Source organism: Carettochelys insculpta, chromosome 19 (genome assembly GCF_033958435.1).
Source record: "Carettochelys insculpta isolate YL-2023 chromosome 19, ASM3395843v1, whole genome shotgun sequence".
NCBI classification, from domain to species: Eukaryota; Metazoa; Chordata; order Testudines; family Carettochelyidae; genus Carettochelys; species Carettochelys insculpta.
Genome location: NC_134155.1, coordinates 20,536,228 through 20,558,066, shown reverse-complemented (window position 1 = coordinate 20,558,066; position 21,839 = coordinate 20,536,228). Strand labels below are relative to the sequence as shown.

At 43.4% G+C, this 21,839-nt stretch overlaps 1 protein-coding gene across 7 annotated transcripts in view; it reads left to right on the top strand.

Annotated features, from left to right (window-relative positions):
* LOC142023218 (S-adenosyl-L-methionine-dependent tRNA 4-demethylwyosine synthase TYW1-like) overlaps positions 1 to 21,839 on the top strand; it is a 189,490-nt gene that overhangs the window by 43,519 nt on the left and 124,132 nt on the right. For all 7 annotated transcript variants that reach the window (XM_075013957.1, XM_075013959.1, XM_075013958.1 and 4 more), the window contains one exon: positions 18,645 to 18,697. In XM_075013957.1, the coding sequence (XP_074870058.1) occupies positions 18,645 to 18,697 (53 nt within the window). The remainder of the gene's footprint in view (positions 1 to 18,644; positions 18,698 to 21,839) is intronic.

The following is a 21,839-nucleotide window of genomic DNA, read 5'->3' as shown; positions in this document are numbered from 1 at the left end:
TGATGATGTTGTGCTTAATTATAATCTTAATGTTCTGTTCGCTAGCTAAATGACAATGCAAGTGCCAAATAATTGGGAATATCTATTGTAACAGCATATATGCTTTCTCTTACCCTGTTTTCTAATATTAAAGAAACATCACATTACAGAAAATTGATTTATTTAATGGGCCTCAGTAGAAGAGAAAGCCATAGTAGAAGAGAACTTTATATCAGAATAGCATGGGCTATTTCAGTCCTGAAACGTCTTTGGTGAGCTTTCTTCCCCTTAGGATGACAGTGCAAAGTGGTTTGAATTAAGATTTTCAGCATAAGTGTGGGCACTGATGTCAGGAAAAGCTAAGGGTCCATTTTCCAAGTTATCCTTGCACACAGTTGAGACTGGACTTCTAAAAGTAATCAAAGCTTCCCCTGTTGAGTCCTATGCCCAGATTTTTCTAAAGGGTTCAGCGCCCAATATTCAGAGCTTTGTTGAAAGTCTGAGCTTAAAAGGGCTCATCACCCATAATTAAAACTTCTGGCCTTCATGGTTAAAAGCATTGTGAAGGTGATGCTGCATTCTGCATGGGCATTGTTGCTGATTAGTTTAGGCAGCATGATGTATCCCTGCATGGGTTACATACTTAAGGTCATATTTTCATCTTTCAGCATGAGACATGTAAATTCCCATACTTCAAGATGAAAACAAAAAAGTAGTAAGGTAGCACTTTAAAGACTAACAAAATAATTTATTAGGTGAGCTTTTGTGGGACAGACCCACTTCTTCAGACCACAGCCATACCAGAACAGACTCGATATTTAAGGCACAGACAACCAAAAATAGTAATCAAGGTTGACAAATGAGAAAAAAAATTATCAAAAAAAATTTGTCAACCTTGATTACTATTTTTGGTTGTCTGTGCCTTAAATATCGAGTCTGTTCTGGTATGGCTGTGGTTTGAAGAAGTGGGTCTGTCCCACAAAAGCTCACCTAATAAATTATCTTGTTAGTCTTTAAAGTGCTACTGGACCGCTTTTTTGTTTTGATAGTATATAGACTAGCACGGCTTTCTCTGTTACTATTCAAGATGAGAATAGAGCCCTGGAACTCCAGGGGGCGCTAGCAGTCTTCTGGTGGGTTAAGTATTGGCAGAAGCAGTGCAGCCATCAAATTTATGCTATAGAACAATCACTCCAATGTGGGCTGTGGAAATGTTAACCATGAATTATGAAAACATAAAATAAAATTTTTTTCTAAAGTGCCTGTAAGCAGAAGAATTCAGTGGTTTTGAACCATGAGGTGTTAAATCTGCAAAATGTATTTACAGAATTTGTGGACGTGCAAATAAATAACACCCTAAAAGCAACAGAGAGGAAGCCGTGCTAGTTTATACACTATCAAAACAAAAAGCAGTCAAGTAGCACTTTAAAGACTAGCAAAATGGTTTATTAGGTGAGCTTTCGTGGGACAGACCCACTTCTTCAGACCATAGCCAGACCAGAACAGACTCAATATTTAAGACACAGAGAACCAAAAACAGTAAGCAAGGAGGACAAATCAGAAAAAGATAATCAAGGTGAGCAAATCAGAGAGTGGAGGGGTGGGAGGGAGGTCCAGAATTAGACTGAGCCAAGTATGCAGACAAGCCCCTATAGTGACTCAGAAAGTTCCCATCATGATTTAAACCACGGGTTAATGTGCCAAATTGTGTTACTGTAAAGGAATTATCACACCTTTTTGGAAAGGGAAACAGCCGAGCTGGCTTTTATATTCAAATTCGGCACATTAACCCATGGTTTAAATCGTGATGGGAACTTTCTGAGTCACTATAGGGGCTTGTCTGTATACATGGCTCAGTGTAATTCTTAACCTTCCCCCCCACCCCTCCACTCTCTGATTTGCTCACCTTGATTATCTTTTTCTGATTTGTCCTCCTTGCTTAAAGTTTTTGGTTCTCTGTGTCTTCAATATTGAGTCTGTTCTGGTCTGGCTATGGTCTGAAGAAGTGGGTCTGTCCCACAAAAGCTCATCTAATAAACCATTTTGCTAGTCTTTAAAGTGCTACTTGACTGCTTTTTGTTTTGACCCTAAAAGCAGGAGGTACTGCAGCTAGGTCAGGGTCATGGGGTGGTTGCTGCTAAGAGCTTATGGAGAAGTGACTGATATCCATTTTCTAGTTCAGTTACATAGCATTAGTGGCATAGAAAGTAGTAATAGTTGAGATTCTGTGGACCTGATTAACCTTTTGCGTACATTAGTTTAAGTCAGTGCAGCTGCATATATAAAACTAGGGGGAGGGTAACTGGACTCTTTCTTTTTCAGATGTAGCTATTTTTCCGGTTTTTGGAAAGGGGGCAGAACTATTGAAGGGGAGATTTAGAAGTCATGAGGCTGTTATGCTTAGACTAAATACAGATTGTAGACATACTGATAGGCCAGGTTAAAATGTTCTCTACATTTTTGATCATACTGTTTGCTCAAACAATAGGAGGGGTGTGGGGTTTTCTTCTTCGAGTAGCATCCCTGTGGGTACTCCATTCTGGGTGTTGGTGCATCTTTGTGCTGAGGCTCAGAGATTCTTCTGTAGCCATGGTTTCCCTTGCTGTGGATGCACAGAAGCGTCTTCTTATGCTTCCTGGTGCTCACATGTTGTGGGCTCCTCAGTTCCTTCTCCACTGTCCTTGGCTGCAGATAGAGCCTCATTACTCTCTGTAAAGAGACCCGAGTTTAGTTAGTCAGTTTGTTCGTGTTCTTAGTCGTTACCCTATTCCAAGTTCTCTGTCCTTGTTCTATTTAAAAAAAAAAAAAGTTTGTAGTTAGTTAAATTTTGGCTGCGTCGCCACCATGCTGGATTCCCCTGGTTTTAAGCAGTGTGCCGTGTGTAATGACATGATGCTCGCCTCAGTTGGTCATGCATCATGTATCAAATGCCTAGGTGAAGGCCACCAAATGCAATCCTGTGTACATTGCTCGAGTCTCACGGCGAGAGCCAAAAAGACCAAGCTAATTGGCTCAAGACTTTCCTGTACGAGAAGTCTTTACAGCCACCAGCCCCGGACATGTCAGCGGCTAAATCTGCAGCCAAGGCTGAGGACTCCAAACGTTCTGGCCTGTAAAGGGTTCAGGTGCACGCTGCGACCATAGCAGCTTTTCACCAGCCTGAAGAGGGGCCTTCATTCCTGGCCCATCCTATTACCAAGCATTTCCTAACCGGCCTTCAGAACACATTCCCATCGGTTCATTCTCCCCGGTTCCCATGTGGGACCCTAATCATGTGCTTCACTGCCTTATGAAACTGCCCTTCGAGCCTCTGGTGACGTGTTCCGTGCTTTGCTTATCTATGAAGATTTCCTTCCTTGTGGTGATCACATTGGCCAGGCGGGTTGGGGAGTTGACCGCCCTAATGGCAGAACTCCCTACACTGATTTTACCTTATGACCTCACCTGAAGTTCTTACCCAAGGTTCCATCATTATTTCACATCAAGTTGATCCACCTACCTGTGGTTTTCTCAAAGCCGCATTGTGACCCTACCTGTGTGGCATGGCATTCACTGGATGTCCATCCGGTATTAGTCTTTTGTATTGACTGCACAAAGCCCTGGTGCAAGTATCACTGGCTTTTCCTGTCCTTCGTGGAATGGCCCAAAAGCCTGCCCATTTCATCTCAATGACTTTCGACGTATGTTTCTTCCTGCATCCACGCTTGTTATGCTCTTTGTCATACAGAGCTACTGGGTACTGTCACAGTCCACTCAACCCAGGCCATGTCTTCCACTACTGCCTTTCTCAAGAATGTGCCTCTCAAGGACATTTGTAAGGCAGTCGTGTAGTCTTCCAGTAATCCATTTGCCCGGTACTGCGCTCTCGTCTAACATCGCTTCTTCTATTCAAGTGAACCAAGCCGTGTTGTCTACTGTGTTAGTGAGTGAGCTCCAAATACACTTCCATTCTGCGACTACTGCTTGCTAGTCACTCAGAAAGGAGCACCCCTGGGGACACTGCTGGAAGAAGAGGAAGTTATTCACTCTGTGTAGTAACAATGGTTCTTGAGATGTGTCCCCCCTTGGGTGCTCCATTTTCCTCCCTCCTTTCCGTGCTTTGGAGCATCCTGCTCTCTTTGTCATGTAAAGAAGGAATGGAGGAGCCCATGCCGCACGGTGTGCATGCACACCAGGAAGCATGAACAGAGGCTTCTGTGCGTGCGCAGTGAGAGAAACTATGGCTATAGAAGAATCTCCAAGCACTGGCGTGATGATGCACCGACATCCAGAATAGAGCATCCACGGGGGGACGCATCTTCGAAGAACCATTGTTACTGCACAGAGTGAGTAACTTCCTCTCTTAGAAATTTAAAACTAGCCCTAGGCATAAGAGTAAATGTATCCAGTTCATGAAATAAGAGCTGGAGCAAAGAGAGGCTCAGGTAAGGGCGAGATTGCAGTAATAGAATGATAAATACGCACAAGCTCTGTCTCACTGTATAACATCATCCTGGGCAAAAACTGCCCTCTACCCTTGTCAGCCTCCAAGGAAACGTGCAACATCTTCCAAAGATGAACCTATGAGCTGAAATGTGTCTCTTTGCTAGATGTTAAAAATCAAGGTCTTAATAAAGATATTAGCTTTATGGCTTATTACAACGATGTGTCACTCATGTTTAACGGGCCACTTCATTTTGCTTCCATACAATACTGTATGTGCTAATTACTTATGCTAAGCAATCTGTTCTAGCTTGGATTTATCTGTGATGCTGAGAGCACCTTTCCCAGACTGGAAGAAGAGCTCTGTTAATGGCAAGAACATACTGCAGCAGCATTTTGAATTATCCCACTTACCACTTTGTTCTTTCTACACCTGCTTTCCTCAGAAGCCTATTTTTGAAGCACCTCCCCAAAAGGGTGTAAAATCTAGGCTTATTGGTTTTGTTGAATGATTTCCTTCTCCACTTGCCCCAATCATGCAATACTGGTCAGGACTCAGAACAAAACCCAGAGGCCGTGTCTACACTAGCCAAAAACTTCAAAATTGCTATGCAAATGGCCATTTCAAAGTTTACTAAGGAAGCGCTGAAATACATATTCAGCACCTCATTAGCATGCGGGCAGGCGTGGCACTTCGAAATTGACGGGGCTCACCTCCACGTGGCTCATCCAGACGGGGCTCCTTTTCAAAAGGCCCCCGGCTACTTCGAAGTCTCCTTATTCCCATCTGCACATAGGAATAAGGGGACTTCGAAGTAGCCAGGGGCCTTTCGAAAAGGAGCCCCATCTGGATGAGCTGCGTGGCGGTGAGCCGCATCCATTTCGAAGTGCTGCTGTCACCTGCATGCTAATGAGGCGCTGAATATGTATTTCAGCGCTTCATTAGTAAACTTCAAAATGGCCATTTGCATGGCCATTTCAAAGTTTTTGGCTAGTGTAGACGTATCCAGAGTGTGTTTATAGAATTATATCCACTAATCAGATGACCCATCCTGTCTAGCTACCTCAGACTCTTTGTATTTTTCCATCAAATACTAATTTAATCCTAGCAGTTTCCTTTCAGCCTCTGTGGGTTTTGTGATATTTCTCTCCACCCCCACCCTCTGGTTTTTCAGCCAAGTAATCTTTGCCAAGTGTCCCTGTTGTGTGGTAGCTCAGGCAAAGAAATTGCATTATGACCTTCATGATAGTCCTTAGTGTTAGGGGTGAATTATTATTGTATTATGATGTTACAACACATTTACCTTTCATTTTTGTATAGTGGGAGGAAATGGGAAATTTTGTTTCTGTGAACGTTCTCCTGATGAGTGTCAGGTTTAATAGACATCAGTCACTTCAAATCAGTGTTAGTATAAGGAAGCTGCTTAGCAGAACCACACACAAATATATTGAATGTTTATTTTCCCTGCTCACAGCAGGTCTCTCTCAATATGTCTGCTTTTCAAGCTCAGTGTAACACTGCAGTTGCTATCTCTAGGCAGCGGTTCCCAAACTTTTCAGCATCACACCCCCACTTTGATTTTTGAGAAACTTTCATACCCCCCCTCCACCTCTTTTTTTACCACGGGCCGCCCAGCCACCCCAGCTGCCTATGAACTGCCTGCCTGAGTCTCTCCCCTCCCCAAAGCCAGGCATCACCATCCCCTCATCTAACTTCATCGTCCTCCCTGCCAACCCACACTTACTCACCTTTGCAGGCAGCAGCTAGCTCCACGTGGGCCTTTGCCGGCTCTCTGCTTTTTATAGTGGCTGTGCCAGGTCGCCCACGTGAAATGGCAGGAGCTGAGAGCCGAAAGCAAGGGCTGGCTTTTTCTTCAGGTGTGGGGAAAGACCTGGGGGTCGGTTGCCTCATGCACCCCTTGGAATTTCTTTATGCCCCTGCAGGGAGGCACAACCCCCCGCAGTGTGAGAAACCAAGCACTAGAGTTTGTAATGATTTCCTTTTTGGGGAGTGTGGCTAATTTTTTGCTTTTACACCTACTGGTGACTTCAGTTGCCTACTTAGTTTAGTCTGTCATGCTTAAATCCTTCATTTTGCAAAGCTGTAGCTTGACTTCTTACGGCAAAACAGGTTTTTCATAGTACAGTGACCTCCATTGTGGTGTTTCCTATGTTTCCATGCTACCTGGGGCTGGTCTGCACTAGGTAATTGTGTAACTATATTGATTAGGGGTGTTGTTTTGAATTGATACAATTAACAGTGCAACTTCTAATATGCAGGCACTTACACTTTTAGCTCGTACTGGCGTACGGCTTACTTCACTTACCGAGCTATATCAAGCTCTACCCTGTAAGCACTCATGCCAGTATAACTGCAACCACACTGAGGGGTTTGACTTTTTAATTCTATCAGTATAGTTAAAGTGGGCAAATTTCCTAGTGGAGACACATGTACTCACTTTCACTGGGCTGGGGCCAAAAGGTTTGGAGCATGGGAGGGGACTCCAGGCTGAGCGTGGGGCAGGGGATTGGAGTGCAAACTCTGGAGGGAGTTTGCGTACGGGAGGAGGGCTGAGGGCTAGTGCAAGGGATTAGGGTGTAGAGCGGTGAAGGCTGCAGGTTCTTGATGGGAGTTTGGGTGCAGACGGGAGCTCAGGGCTGCAGTTGGGGCAGTGGGTTGAAGTGCAGTAGGGGATGGGGTGTTGGGTGCAGGCTGTAGCTAGGCAGCACTTAACTTTGGTGGTTCGCGGTTCGCAGCTCAATGGGGCTTAGGCAGGTTCCTTTACTGCCACTACTCCTTGAAGCAGCCAGCACATCCCTGCAGCCCGTGGGAGGTCCAGGGACTCAACACACTGCCATGGCCCTGCAACTCCCGCCCTGCCCTTGCAGGCCCTGACCCTGCAGCTCCGATTGGCTGCAGTTCCCAGCTAATGGGAACTGCAGAGTTGGCACTCGGGGAGGAGCAGTATACAGAGTCCTCTCTCCCCACTTAGGGGCCTTAGGGATATGCCAGTGGGTTCCAGGAGCGGTGTGTGGCCAGGGCAGGCAGGGAGTCTGCCTTAATCCTGCTGCACTGCTGGACCAGTAGCAGCTGAAAATCTCCAAGTTTGGCTTCACTAGTCTCTGGGAGTTCGAGCCCAATTCTGGGAGTCTCTGGGTGAACTTGGAGGTTGGCAACCCGAGCTAAGAAAAGGTTGCAACATCTGACTTTGCTACTGATGCTTTCAGTTCCCATGAGTGACATACTGTTGTAATAGAGAGCACACTGTCTTTTCACGGGTGATGCATTCTCAGTAGCGGAGAGCCCAAGATGAGATCCCTGTATAGAAGTCAAACCTTGGTTTGTTTTCTAAAGTCAGTGCAGCTTGGGTATGAGTTCAGATCAAATTCTTTGACTCTGGACACCTTGTCGTCTGACAGCTGTAACATAACTTCTCTTAAGAGTCTGGCTGTCAGAGCAGATCGTTACCAAATGTTCTTTTTATCATCTCAATATTAAGGCTAGAGGACACCCATTTCTCTCTAAAAGCTGACCTGCAGCCTGTAATTCGTGTCTTGTATAACACTCAGGCTTGATTACTGAAATTCATAGTTTGGCAAACTCTCATGTTTTGTTTTTGTTTTGTTTTGTGTTTTTCCCCACCACCCCAGAATTCACCAGCTAAAGAAGGCTCACATGGTACAAAGTCCCAGTTTTGAAGTCCTTGTGGTCTCAGTAAAAAAAAAAAAAAAAATTGGTTGATTTACTTAGGCTGTTAAAGGTATTACATGAGCTTGACTTACATCGGTATTTGGCCATTAAAGACGTGTTGAGTACTTCTTTTGAGCAGTGGAATGATCATAAATCCATCTGGTTGTGATTAGAAAGAGTAATGTATGGAAAGCATTTTTTTTTAATTTGGTGTATATTGCAGCTAAACTTTCAGCTTAACCCTGTATCTCACATGAAGTGTCTTGAAAATATGTGGAACTTAAAATTTCTTTGCTAACACCTTGCAAAGACAGTTGAATATCTTCAGAATGTCCTGAGAATATCCATGGATAGGCTTGCCCTGAGGGCTTTTAGATGAGACCAATAGATGGATTTAAATGAGACTGCTATTGTAGGCCTGCCATGTAGAAGAGATAAGTAGCATTAACAACAGAACCAAAAAAAGTGTAGCAATGAAGGTTACTTGGCACAGCTGATGGAAAAGATGTCCTGGGATACTGAAGGGTTCATTGAGTCTTGTGGCACCTTATAGACTAACAGATATTTTGGAGCATAAGCTTTCATGGGCAAAGAATGAATTGGGGATGAAGCGGGTCTTTGCCCATGAAAGCTTATGCTCCAAAATATCTGTTAGTCTAGAAGGTGCCACAAGACTTCTTGTTGTTTTCAAAGCTACAGACTAACACAGCTACCTCTCTGATATTTGAATCGTTCATTGTGTGTCGTCCTGGTAGCAGGCACATAACATAATGGGAAGAGCTTCATTTTGGCTACGTCCACATTATGAGATAAATTTGACTTTTAATAAATTCAATTTTTTAACCTTGTTTTTATGAATTTGAATTTGTGTCCACGAACCATGGTGCCTTAGCTTCAGTTGCTTGCTATTTGATGTCACTATCCCAGAATGCAAAGCACTGTCCCAGAATTCAGGGCACCCAGTAACCACGTGAAAACAAATGAGAGATTGTGCCATTTTCTCCATCACAGCTCTAGCGCAAGTATGGATCCTCAAATGCTTCAAATTGTGCACACGCTGTTATGGCAACTTCACAGACTGCTGTGGAATTTTTCTGTCTATTAGAAAGTGAGATGATGGTGGAGTAGGATGGTGATGATGATGAAGATTTTGAAGAGGAAATCTTTCTACTGCAGTCCAAGAACTCACAAATGCTGGTTACCGTGAATACTTTGCTGACAGTGCAGTGGCAGTTTTGGACTTGTGCGACCAGCACACACTGGTAGCACCACATCATTTTGGAGTCCTCAGACAATCAACAGTGGGTGCAGAACTTTCGCATGTGCAAGTCCACGTTTATGGAACTTTGTGATATGCTGGCACCCGCCCTGAAGCGCAGCAACACAAGAATGAGGCCAGCTTTAATGGCTCAGAAGTGAGTGGCAATTGCTCTGTGGAAGTTTGCAATGCCCGACAATTACTGGTCAGTAGCAGATCAATTTGGGGGTGGCAGATCTACAGTGGGGGCCGTGGTGATATAGATAGCCAGTGCAATCTGTCAGTGTCTCCTCAGGAAGACCGTGACCTTGGGAGATGCATAGGCTATAGTGGATGGCTTTGCTGGCCAGGGGTTTCCTAACTGCAGTGGGGCAATAGATAGCATGGACATCCCCATCATGGCCCCGGCCCACCTGGCCTCTGAGTATATAAACAGAAAGGGGTACTTCTCCATGGTTTTGCAGGTGTTGGAAGGTCACAAAGATTGTTTCACCGACATCAACGTGGGATGGTCGGGGAAGGTTCATGACGTGCATTTTCAGAAATTCTAGACTGTATTGAAAGCTTATGGATGGAACTTTTTTCCCACACTGGAAAATCTCATTTAGTGACATGGAGATGTCTGTTGTAACATTGGGTGACCCTGCTTACCCTCTGCTCCCTTGCCTTATGAAACCCTACACAGTAGCCCTTGATTGCAGCAAGGAAAACTTCAATCAAAGACTCAGCAAGTGCAGTATGGTGGTGGAGTGTGCCTTTGACCATTTAAAAGTGAGGTTCAGATGCCTATTGACCCATTTGGACTTTTAAGAAACTAATATCCCCACCGTGATTATAGCATGTGTTATTTTACATAACATTTTTGAATCCAGGGGGGAGAATTTCCTCAATTCCTGGAATACTGAGGCTGAGGCAGTGGGCAGGGCTTACTCGCAGCGACCTACATGGCCATCCACCAATAACCATGCAGAGGCAGCAGCAATTGGACACTTTAAAACATAGCTTCATGAATGATCTGCTACGCACATGATAGCAATGTATTTCTCTATTGTAATAACAACCAACCCCGACTCAACAAACTGATCTGTGCTCCCCACCAAATGTGAACCAATAAATCAGACCATGTCTTAGACAGAGAGAGTGGTTTTACTTGGTGGGAGGGGCTTACGTTGCAGGCAGAAGAATGGATGTGGAGGGAGGTTTTTTTTTTTGTTTTTGTTTTTGTTTTTTTTGGTTTTTTTTTGTTTTTTAAGGGAAAAGGCCAGCTGTGCTGTAGGCACTCTCCACCCCCTCATGGAGGCCTCTGCTGTGAGTCCTCTGTGGACCGTGGTGTAGTGGCAGGCAGCTATGCTATTGGCCCTCTCTACCCCTACCCGGTTCCCTGTAGTGATTTGTGCACCCTACCACTTGTGCATACCAAAAAAATCACACTGAACTAAAAAGAACAAGTTTATTTTGGGGGCAGGAGAGGTTTAACCTGCAGAGGAAAGAAGCATTTTCAAGGGTGATGGAATAGCCTTTTGCAGTGGCCCTTGGGGCTATAGTGGCAGGCTGTCCTTTCCCTCCTTCCCCATGTTCGGGGACCACAAAGATGGGGGGTGGGTGACCTGTCTTCAGGGGTCTCCCAACTACTGCATTGGGAGCCTCTCTTCAGCTCCAGCATGGAGTGCAGGACCTCCATTTGGTTGTTCACTGCCGTTATGAGCTTTGCCACGTTCTCCCTCTGGGTTGCCACTTGTTCTTTCTGGAAGTCGAGCATACTTTGCTGCCATTGTGCTGTCTCCCTTTACATGTTACTGGTTTCTGCTTCAGACTGTTCCATGTGCTGCAGGATCAGATCCTGCTTGCACCTTTTGCGCTTCCTCACCCTGTCTCCCATGTTGGGCATACCAGCTGGAAAGTGAAGGTCAAAACTGAGATACAATTCGCACTAAATGCTTACCCATGGAACGAATGGGTCTGTGTCTCTACTATCAGTGAAATCTTCTTTTTGCAAGGCTACTTATTAAGGAGGGGATTCAAATCGTACATTCTGCAAGCCTTCATTTACCATCACTTATCCAGAACATTTCATTGTGGACATGGTAAGCTATTGTCTATTTTCTGTATGTGTGTGTATGTGGCGGGGGGCGGGGCAAAGAAGGGGGAGCCATCTGGTGTCCTGGAGCAGAGGAAAAAAGTTTTGTTTAGCCATTCTTGGAGGAATCCTCTGCAAATTGCAAGACCAACAGAGACCAGTAGCCATGTTGTGAGTGAGGATGGTGGGGATTAGATTTGAGCTGCATGGATAGTTGGGTGCGGAGGGATCCCTGTAAAGTGCAAAACAAAATGCCGTGTGTGTGTGTGTGTGTGTCTTCCAGCCGTCTGCCAGGTCAGCATAAAAAACTTTCTCAGCAGTCACCAGGTCAGCCTTCATCCAGGAAAAAAGGCCATGTAACGAAGGGCGAACCCACCTGTGCTTCGCATGCTGGTTTGCAGGAGCAGGGTCCACAGAGCCTGGCAGCTGCGTGGTGAGGGGGAAGGGTGGAGAACAGTTAGATTTCAGCTGCATGGATGACTGGATGTGGAGGCATCCCTGTAAAGTGAAAAAAATTTGGGGGGGGGAAGGGAAATGGGAGGGGGGAAGGCCCAGAGATCCTGTCACCCACACAGGGAATGGGGGAGTAGGCAGGCGACAGAGCGCCTGCCAGCCACGTAGTCTGGCAATGTGCTCTGGGGAAATGTGAAAGGTCAGGAAGCACTGCAAAAAGAAATCCAATCCAAATTCCCGGGCTCCTTTAGATTGTCAAAGAAGACATCAGCCTTCTAAAACTAACACATCGACAAAGAAGAGCTGCTTATCCTGTGTGACCACACGCCTGGAAAATTTGCCAAAATGCTGTGTGGCGCCATGACACCAGATTGCTATCTGGTTGCCTGGTGTGGCAAGGTGTGCTTTCATGGCAACCGCAGTAAGTTAGGCCTGTCCAAAAATCTGATGCAAAAAATACAAGAGTGCCTGGATGAAGTGTTTGAGGAGATCTCTAGAAGGGATAAGTGCTCCATCCCCAGAAATATTAGCATGCTGTTCTGAAGGGCACAGATCCACAGAAGAACTATACCCATAGCCATACCTATACCAACCCACAATCCACTTCTGGTATTTTTTTCTGAATGCTAGAACAACTTGGTCCTGGGGGCTTGGGGACCAGCGTACAGGGGACCTGCATTGGGGGACTAGTTCCGGATCTAGGGTGAAGAGCTCCAGGCTATCGGGAAGAACTTCTTTGGGCCCCTACTGGTTGCCTCATCCTCTTCTCCATTGGCCTCTTCCTCCTGGCCCCCCACCTCCTCTCAGCTCACTCCAGACCAGGGCATCTGCAAGTGTTGAAATGAAGAGTGGGCAACGTGGTGAGGTCCCTTCCAAGAAGCATGTGCAGCTGTTCGTAACAGCAGCAGGTCTGTGGAGATGACTCTGACCACCAGCTGGCTTCCTGGACTCTGCGACAGGCCTGTCAGAGTTCTTTCACCTTCACCCGGCATTGCGCAGAGTTCTGGGAGTAACCTCTGGCAATCATCAACTGCGAGATCTTACCGTATATGCACGCGTTTCTCTTGGGCACCCGAAGTCTGCTTGCCACTGATTCCTCTCCCCAAACTGCAAGAAGATCCATAATCTCCTGATGGCTCCACGCTGGAACTCTTGTGAGAGACTGAGAACTACTAGACAGATGACTCCCCTGAATGCTCATGACTGAAAGAGATGGCTACCGATGCCATGGCTATTCAAAATTGCGGGCTTCCTGTCACCTCCTTCCTGCGCACCTGGAGAGCAGCAGAGAAGGAAGCAGTCATACCTGGCAGTAACTGCGTCTCTTTGTGGGATGCATGGGGGACACTTCTGGAGGCAAATAGGTTCAATTTTAAGATTGGCGCTTCCACACTGGCCTTTTAAAATTTCAAATAAATTTGAACTTGACACCACACCCAGCCAGTTCCGATGATATTATATTGACATTAGTGCTCCCTAATTCAAGCTAGTGGAATTTACAGTGAAGACAGTGATGTTTTAATGTCGAGCTAACTGCCTTGAATTTGGCTTTATCTTGTAGTGTAGACCTAGCCTTTGTTTCTGACTCCTTTGCACCTACACCAAATGCTGCTGTATCCTGAATTGTTGACTCACAGTGTGCACAGTCCTTAGTGCTCCTTTCTTCTTTGCTGTGTAAGTTGGCTTGCTGCTGGTATTGGTATACCAAATGGGAGCAAGATAAATGGAGCTTAGGGAAGTTGAAGGAATGGTTTTATTCATTAAAATAGTCATACTAAACTGTTAAACTTTAGCCACTAACTTGCATAAGTTTTATTTGTCTTTGGACTTTTCCATTTTTTAGTAGTCCTTGAACCCCTATACGATGGATAACTGGATAATTTTCACCAAACTTTACACACAGCACAACAGGTGAAGAGCTTGGCTTACCAGCTACATAAAATGCTTTTGCACACTTCTGCAGGTCTCTGTCCTGTTTTTTCCAATAGTATAATTCCTGGCACAGGCCAGCTAGATGAGTCATTAGACAGTTTTCATTACCAAAGTTGGCTGAATGAGAGCATCAAACCCCATTAAATGTTGAGAAGAATCTTAGTAGATGCTGAGCATGTGCAGTCCCCAAGGCCTTTATTTGAGGTTTGCAGGTGCTTAGCATAGTGAAATTGACAGAACAAGTGCTTACTCAAGGGAAATAACCCTTCTGGGTTCAGGATCCCAGGGTCTCAACATCTTTTAAGACTGATCTCAGTTTTTTATTACCCTGAACTGGTCAACAGGGGATTTGGGCAGGAGGGTTTTCTTTTCAGTAAAACTTTAATATTGCACTACTTTTTTTTTTTTTTTTTTTAAAAAAAAGTGATACTACTGAGTTATTTTGACATGCAGTGCTATAGTCTTGGAGAAAATAAGTAAAGCTCTCCTAAAACTGTTTGAGGGCTGCAGATTACATCTGATGAATGGGGACTTTTGTTAAAGAAGGCATAGGACATGGGAACTCTGGCAATGACATGAACTACAAGTGTGGCAAGTGGAACTTACTTGGAGGGGAGGAAGAACAGGTGTAGTTAGTGCAATGCATACAAATAATATATATTAATTACAGCAGCATCCAAAGGTACTTACTGAATTCAGGGTCCTGCTGGGGTAGATATTGTAGTAACCTAACAAGAGGTAATCCCTACCCCAAAGAGTTTACAGCCTAAATAGACAAGACAAATCCAGAATAGGAAGGTTGTAAGTGTTACAGAGACCTGAAGTGACTTACCCAAGAACATACAGCAGGGCAGTGGCAAAGCCATGGATAAACTTCCAGTCTCCTGACTGCTAGTTAACTGCCTTATCCACTAGATCCAGCTCCCATGCTTAATATGGCCTTGGTGGTTTTTTGCTTTTCTCTGTAGCATATGGGTGTGAATCACTTTTCGGGATTATCTGGGTATATCTCACTTAATCATTTCCCTTGCCTCAGGTCTGGTACATCTTGGACCCCTCCTATTTTCTTCTTGTGGTGCATAAGAGATTGTAATACTTTGGTCTAATTTCGGTTGTTGGGTTATATGTATGGGTGCTGGGTAATGTTGATGGTGCATCCTATACAGGAGGTCGGATGAGATGATCTAATCTCTTTGGGCACTAAGCACTGTGTGTCTATGTAATTTAGTTGAAAATAAATTGCACATTTAAAATGTTGCTTGAGGGCTACACAGATCCCAAGGTACATTGGTAAAATTGGTTATTTCCTAAAAAGATGGGGATGGACCCTCAGCTGGTGTAAAGTGGCATAGCTTCATTCATACAATCATAGGTTCGTAGGACTGGAAGGGATCTTGAGAGCTCATCTAGTTCAGTCCCTTGTGCTCATGGCAGGATTAAGTATTTTTTAGAACAGCTTCATAAACTTTTTGAGACCACAGAATGCCAAACAACAGTATTCATGATAATATTTCATACGTGCAAACACCTATGAAAATTTTCTTCCCCCCAAAAAAAAGTATCAGACAAAAAAAATAAAAAAACAACATATGCAGCAAAAACAAAATGAAGTAATTTAATCGGGTATCATAGGAATGAAGAAGTAACATTGTATCTGGTTATAATAACAGAAAAGATAATATGTATCTGTGCATTTTTCCCAACACTTGGAGCACACGTGAAATGTTCTATGGAACACAGTTTAAGAGACACTGGTCTACACCATTGCTGACACGTTTGTCTAACCTGCACTTAAAAATCTCCAATGACAGTGATTCTGCAATATCCCTAGGCAGTTAATTGCAGTGCTTAACCACCCAGACAGGATGCATTTCCTGATTCCCAACCTAAACTACCTTTGCTGCAATTTAAGCCCCTTGCTTCTTAACTTATCCTCAGAAGTAAAGAGAATAATATTGCTTTCCTTTCCTTTGTAACGGGCTTTTACATACTTGAAAACTGCTATCCTGTTCCCCCTCATTCTTCTGTTTTATGGCCTAAACAAATCTTGTTTTTCCAATCTGCCCTCACAGGTCATGATTTCTAGACCTTTTAATTGTTTTTGTTGCCCTTCTTTGGACTTTTTCCAGTTTGTCCACTGTAAGCTCCTTGGGTTAGATACTATGTGTCTCCGTTGAAGTAATACATACTGGCTTATAGGTTTTCTTGATGGCCAATAGTTCATTGTCCATCAGAATTAATTTTGTTAAACTTCTGCATAGATAACATGCTCTTTGCTTATAATTTTTTTTCTAAGTTCTCTCTACACCCATTTACTTCAGTAGGGGGTGATGGGTGCTCAGTACCTATGACCAGGAATAGCCTGGTGTGTGCTTTATATGCCCAGTGGATAAACAGTTGCACAGCCTCCTTTGGTGCTTTCACATTATTATGCTGCTTTATTTCTAACAGCAGATGCAACTCAGATTCTTACACTCATTTTAATTCTGCACTGATTTGTCTTCCTTGGGGTTGCAGGAATGTGTAAATAGGATAGAGCATCTCCCTGAGTCTGGTTGCAATGAAATGTGTGTGATAACTTCACAAGTGTAGAATGTAAAATAAGCACAATAATTCTGCTCTTTCATTTGTTCTGGGTGGCAGTGATAGGTTCATTGTGCCGAATGGTGGGTTTTTATATCGAGCTCATGCTTCTGGGCAGGAGCGAGGACTTGATTCATAAACTTTTATTTGACTTAAAAGAATAAACATCACAAACATCTGCTGGAATTAACCAAGGAAAAACTAGCTTGTTTAGGTAAACCTTTGAGTCTGTGGGTGCCCAGTCTCCATTGACTAGCAGAGAGCTCTGTGTTTGGTGTGAGTTACACAAGTGGTCCTTTCAAATGGCAGCAGCTGCAGGATTTGTCCAGGCCAACCTGGATGCGGAGTCAGTGGCGGAGGGGGGGAGCAAGGGGAGAGAGGAGGAAAGGTTATTCCATTTATTCCATCCACTCTCAGGACTACAGTGAGTACACAATTCTTCCATATGCTGCAGTTAAACACTTACAGTTGTTGCACAGCACAGATTCTGTATCCCTGGATTGTGCAGTTCAGCCCGTGGAAACTTCCTGTTTTCATAATTGTGTTTTTTGATACTTTGTGCCCATTTTGGAGTGAATTTTCTGGACATATGGGTAGCTAAGCATTTTTTACAGAGAAAATAACCCTAACTTTGGCTATTTAGGGCAATAATAGCGCTTAATGAACATTGTATAATTAATCCCTTGTCCCAATGAATTTGAAGAAGTGTGTGTCAGTGGCTGCTGTCAAGTCATGAAGCAAGCTCAAATATACATTGCCCTCAGACTGTAGAGTTAAAGTTCTTGCTAGGGTAAATCAACATAATTCCACTGAAGACAATGGAATTATTCTGACTAAGCCAGCTGAGACTCTGTCCTGAAATAGCTTGAGCTCCTGCCTATTTCTCTCCATTCCATGACCACCATTCTCTTTTCCATTTTCATCTTTTATCCCTATTGTGGCATGAATGGTCTGTGATTCTCCTTGGTCTGACAACTCTGCCAAAGAATAATGGAAGCTCTGTCTTCCCTAGTCCAGATGAGTCACCTCTAGGTTTCTAGCTTCAGGTCAGGCCAGTTTGGAGAATGACAAATACCAGCTCTCGAGCAGCCTACATGAGGTCCTGGATTAGTTTCAGCCCCATTTTGGTGGGCAAATATCACTTCACATAGGCCGTTTGCCTATGAGCCTCTGTCGAAACGGTGTGAAGATGGAACAACCTTTCTTTGGAGGGCTCTCTTCAGAAGAGGGCTGAGACACTAGTCTTGGGAGAAGAGAGCAGATGTTTGATAAATCTTGTTCTGGGTATAACCTGTGCTTTTTTTTGCAGCACTTTTCTGAAGGGCTAAAGGATGCATTATGAGATGGAAGGGTCTTTCCTACATTTATGTTTCCTTTGGACTCTTTATCTCTACCCTTAAAGCTGATAAGCACCTGGACTTTGTGCCAGACAGATAGGCAGAAGGGGCGAGTTTGGACTAAGCTTTTCTCCCCCAGGTTTAGCTGTTTTCCTGAGGACCCCGTGTATTCCAGACCCTCTTTTCTTTTGCCCCTGGGAGAGATTCATCCTCTGTCTGACCCATTTGATACTAACTGGATTTCCTGCTTCAGTGACTGCCATAGTTACAATGTGCCAAGTTAACAGATACCTCAACACTGGCTGTTTTGTCACAGTGCTTTGGCCTAGAGTTTACCACTCTGTTACACAGCCCCATTATGTGGCCACCATCTTTTCATCAGAGGGAGACTGGGCAATAGAAACACATCCTCTGTAAAAAATCAGCAGCCATCCTGCATGAGCAGCAGTCAGTTTTGAGCAGATATGGACTCATGAAAATAAAATGAGGCCGAAGCTATTGGCAAAATAACTCTAATGCAGGGAATTGCTGGTATATTAAGTTTCTCCACCATTTTAATTTAGGGCTTGTGTGTGCAAAGGGTTAATGTGTGGCAAGCCAAGATGTGATTCTGCAGTGCACTAGCACTAACTTTCTGCATGGATACCACTACAGTGCGCTAAATGTTCTATAGCACTTCATTGTGCGTGCCACGTAATACGTCAGTTTACAGCAATCTGGTATGCTTTAGAGTCACACTCTGGCTTGCAGCTCATCAGTTCTACAGGTAGATAAGCTTTAGTATTATGTGACATCCACCATCTTAGTACCTTTAATTTTTAGGGGAGGCTAATGGGGAGAAGAATTAATCTTGTGTGCCAGTTAATGCCATTTTACATCAATGGAACTAATACTTCCCTTGCTTCTGTTCAGGTTACAAACTGATTGGAAGTCATTCTGGTGTGAAGCTTTGTCGGTGGACGAAGGTACGTTTTCTTTTTTGAGGTTTTACAAAAACTAATGAAGTCACATCTGATTTAGATCTCTGCAACTGCTTCTACATGGCAGGGCTATTTCAGGATACCTCTGATATCTGTGTCTTTGACGCGCTCATCATTTAAAAGTAGTTTTCTAAACAAAGGGCATGCTATTTTGCCCTGTAGCACAAATTATATAGCTTATTTCAAGTTTAGGCTGGCATAGCCTGGATATTTACTTTCTCTGTCCAAAACAGTAGTTTGAAAGTAAGTTACCTTTAACAAAATATAAGATATCTACAATATTGTCATTTTGCATTTTGATTTACTAAATCTCTGCTGCAGAGTGGAAATATGATTTGAGTAAAGAAGTTGGAGCCACACTCTGGGGCTGTTTCTGGGGCTGCGCTTCTACATGCTGTTTTGGAGTCCGGAAGAGCGTCTTCCGGACTCCAAATCATGTGACCTTATGCTAATGAGGAATGGGGAATTTACATCTGTGCCTCATTAGCATATTTCGGGCCATTTATTAGAAACAGTGTAGTTGTCTGATTTTCTGCAGCTTATTCCTGTTGTTGTAACTCCTGTCTGCAGAAATATGACATGAAAAAAATTGGAAACGTTGGAGCAATTGCTAGCGCCGCAGAGGAAGGTGTTCTAAAACAAAGATGACATAGTCCATTGTAAAACTTGTGTAGCTGTAGTGGGATAGTCAGACCAGTTTGTCCTCTGATGTTTCTGGTTTTCTGTGGTTATACTACCCTGTTTCTGGATTTTCAGCATTTGTGAATCAGCAAGCTGTATTTTGTTTCTAAACAGTAAAGTAACTCATAGAATCATAGAATATTAGAAGTGGAAGGGAACCTTAAAGAGGTCATCAGGTCTAGACCCCTGCACTCATGGAGGGAACAAGCACCCTCTAGACCAGTCGTGGGCAACATAGACTAGGGAGTGGGCCAGATGAGTGGCCCTCTATCTCAGTGGGACACAAGATTGTCATAACAGTGACAGTCTCCCGACATAGGATGGTTTTGCTAACTGTGTGCTTGTCAGCCTAGAATTTAAAGGGTATGCCAATTGAACTGTAGCAGTGCTTTGGTTGGATGCAGAGGGAGCACATAGCTCTCACCTCAGTGCATGTCACTTTAGTAATACTGGTAGGGAAAAAAATTGCATGGACAGAAACCAGTAGAATCTGGCAACCCTGCTCGTGGATAACAGTAAACAATATGTCTTGTGGGCCACACCCATAACCTTCCCTCCTCCTTGTAGCAACCTTTTAGGTACTGGACAACCGTTATCGGTCTTCTCTTTGCCCGACTAAACGAACCAATTTTTTTCAGTCTTCCTTTGTAGATCATGGTTTCTAGACCTTTCTAGAAAGGTTGCTCTTTTCTAGCCGGTGCATTAGACTCTCAAGATTGAATTTCATAATATTGGGCACCCTCCACTCCTTTTAAGCCCCATGTTTTGTGATTGATCTGTCCTCTCACTGGAAGAAGGGAGAATGTTATGAATTTTACCAACATGGGTACTGAATCTAGTTTTTACTGAAATGCCTGATAGAGAAGTGTCACACCACAATCTCTGCACCTTTGAATGGTTTAGAGAGCACCCTGCTGTATTACATGAATGTTTTATAAGGCATATTGATCCCACTAGTGTCTTCGGTGACTACTGCATAAATTGTAAAAAATGGGCAGTAAAATTACTTTTTAAAATGTTCCTTCTCTGTTTTTTAACATAACAGCAGGCAGTGATATACTGAAAGAAAAAGCTGTCAGCCTTTCAGTGCTGCAAATGAGAGAGAAGAATAAAGAACTGATTTGTTTTCAAGTGCCATTGCTTCAAACAACACTACCTAAAACCCATTTAAAAGTATAGAAATACAGTTTTGGAATGGACTGGAGCGGAATGTAGTTACCCCAGAGTGTGTAGCACAGATCTGGCCTGAGTTACCAATGCCACACTGGTATTTCAATTAATTTTAGTAGTTCTAATTTATATAAGTGGAAAGCAGAAGTAGACCCACGGTATGTTAAGAAAAACAATCTGTACAGTGCTTTGTGAACTAATTAGATGTATTTATGCTTTGCTATATTGCAAAAAATAATTGGCAAGTATGAAAAATTTATGCCCCTGGGCATCTCTTAGTATCCATCTGCACTAGCTGGCTCTCTTAGAAGTTGTCTTCTAAAATCCATATGGCATTGGGCAGGGGTGGTGTGTTTTGTTCATTGCTGTTCTATACAGCACCAAGCAATGGCTACCAGGACTGCTAGGTGTTACATTAATACAAATATCAATTTAACACTTGTTTGGAGGCATGAGGCACAATCACCTTTTAAAAAATCTTTTTTAAAAATCATTTTGTGCATAATTACACTTGAATGTTTAGATGTGAGTGGTGGTTTTTTTTTCCTCTCTCTGAAAGGTTGAAGCTTTACTTTGGATCTTTGAGGCTTTTAGATTAAAAGAGTTTGGTTTAAAAGTTAATCCATGATATTCATCTTTCCCTCTTGATAGCGATCCTTCTCCATTTGTGGTTGTTTATCTGATCTGTGTTTCACAAACAAAAATATAGTCTCTGTCTTCAGCAACATATGTTCTCAATAGACTGCAAATTCCTAAAGAACCAATAGATGCTGCAGACCTAGGCTTAAGGAGATAATGTAATGCTGCTGGAACAGACTCTTGGTGTATGAGAGAATTTATATTTAGGCGCGTATCAAAGAAGCAGGTTTTCAAGAGAATTAAATGCCTATTTAATAAGGCAGCCTTTAAATTGATTTTTATTTCTCTTTATGGTAACTTTCTACAAGACTGCCTAAATTTATAATAAATTTATAGCTAAATGGCTTAACCTGTTGATAGTGAGTATTTAATTTTGTCAGGCTAAAAGCTTTAATAACAGATGTGGTGATGTATGGTACTACGTAAGAAAAAATTACGCTAAGCTGCGGTATGGCATGGTTCCTTCCTGTAAAGGGAAGTCATGTATTTGCTTGCCATGAATTGATGCTGTTGTTGTTATGATCTAGTATGTACAGTTAACCTGATTTGTGGACTCCATCTATGGATGGATTTGAAAATCAAAGTGACTGATAGAAATTGCAGATCTGTTAGAGGAACAAATAAGCATATAGCATTT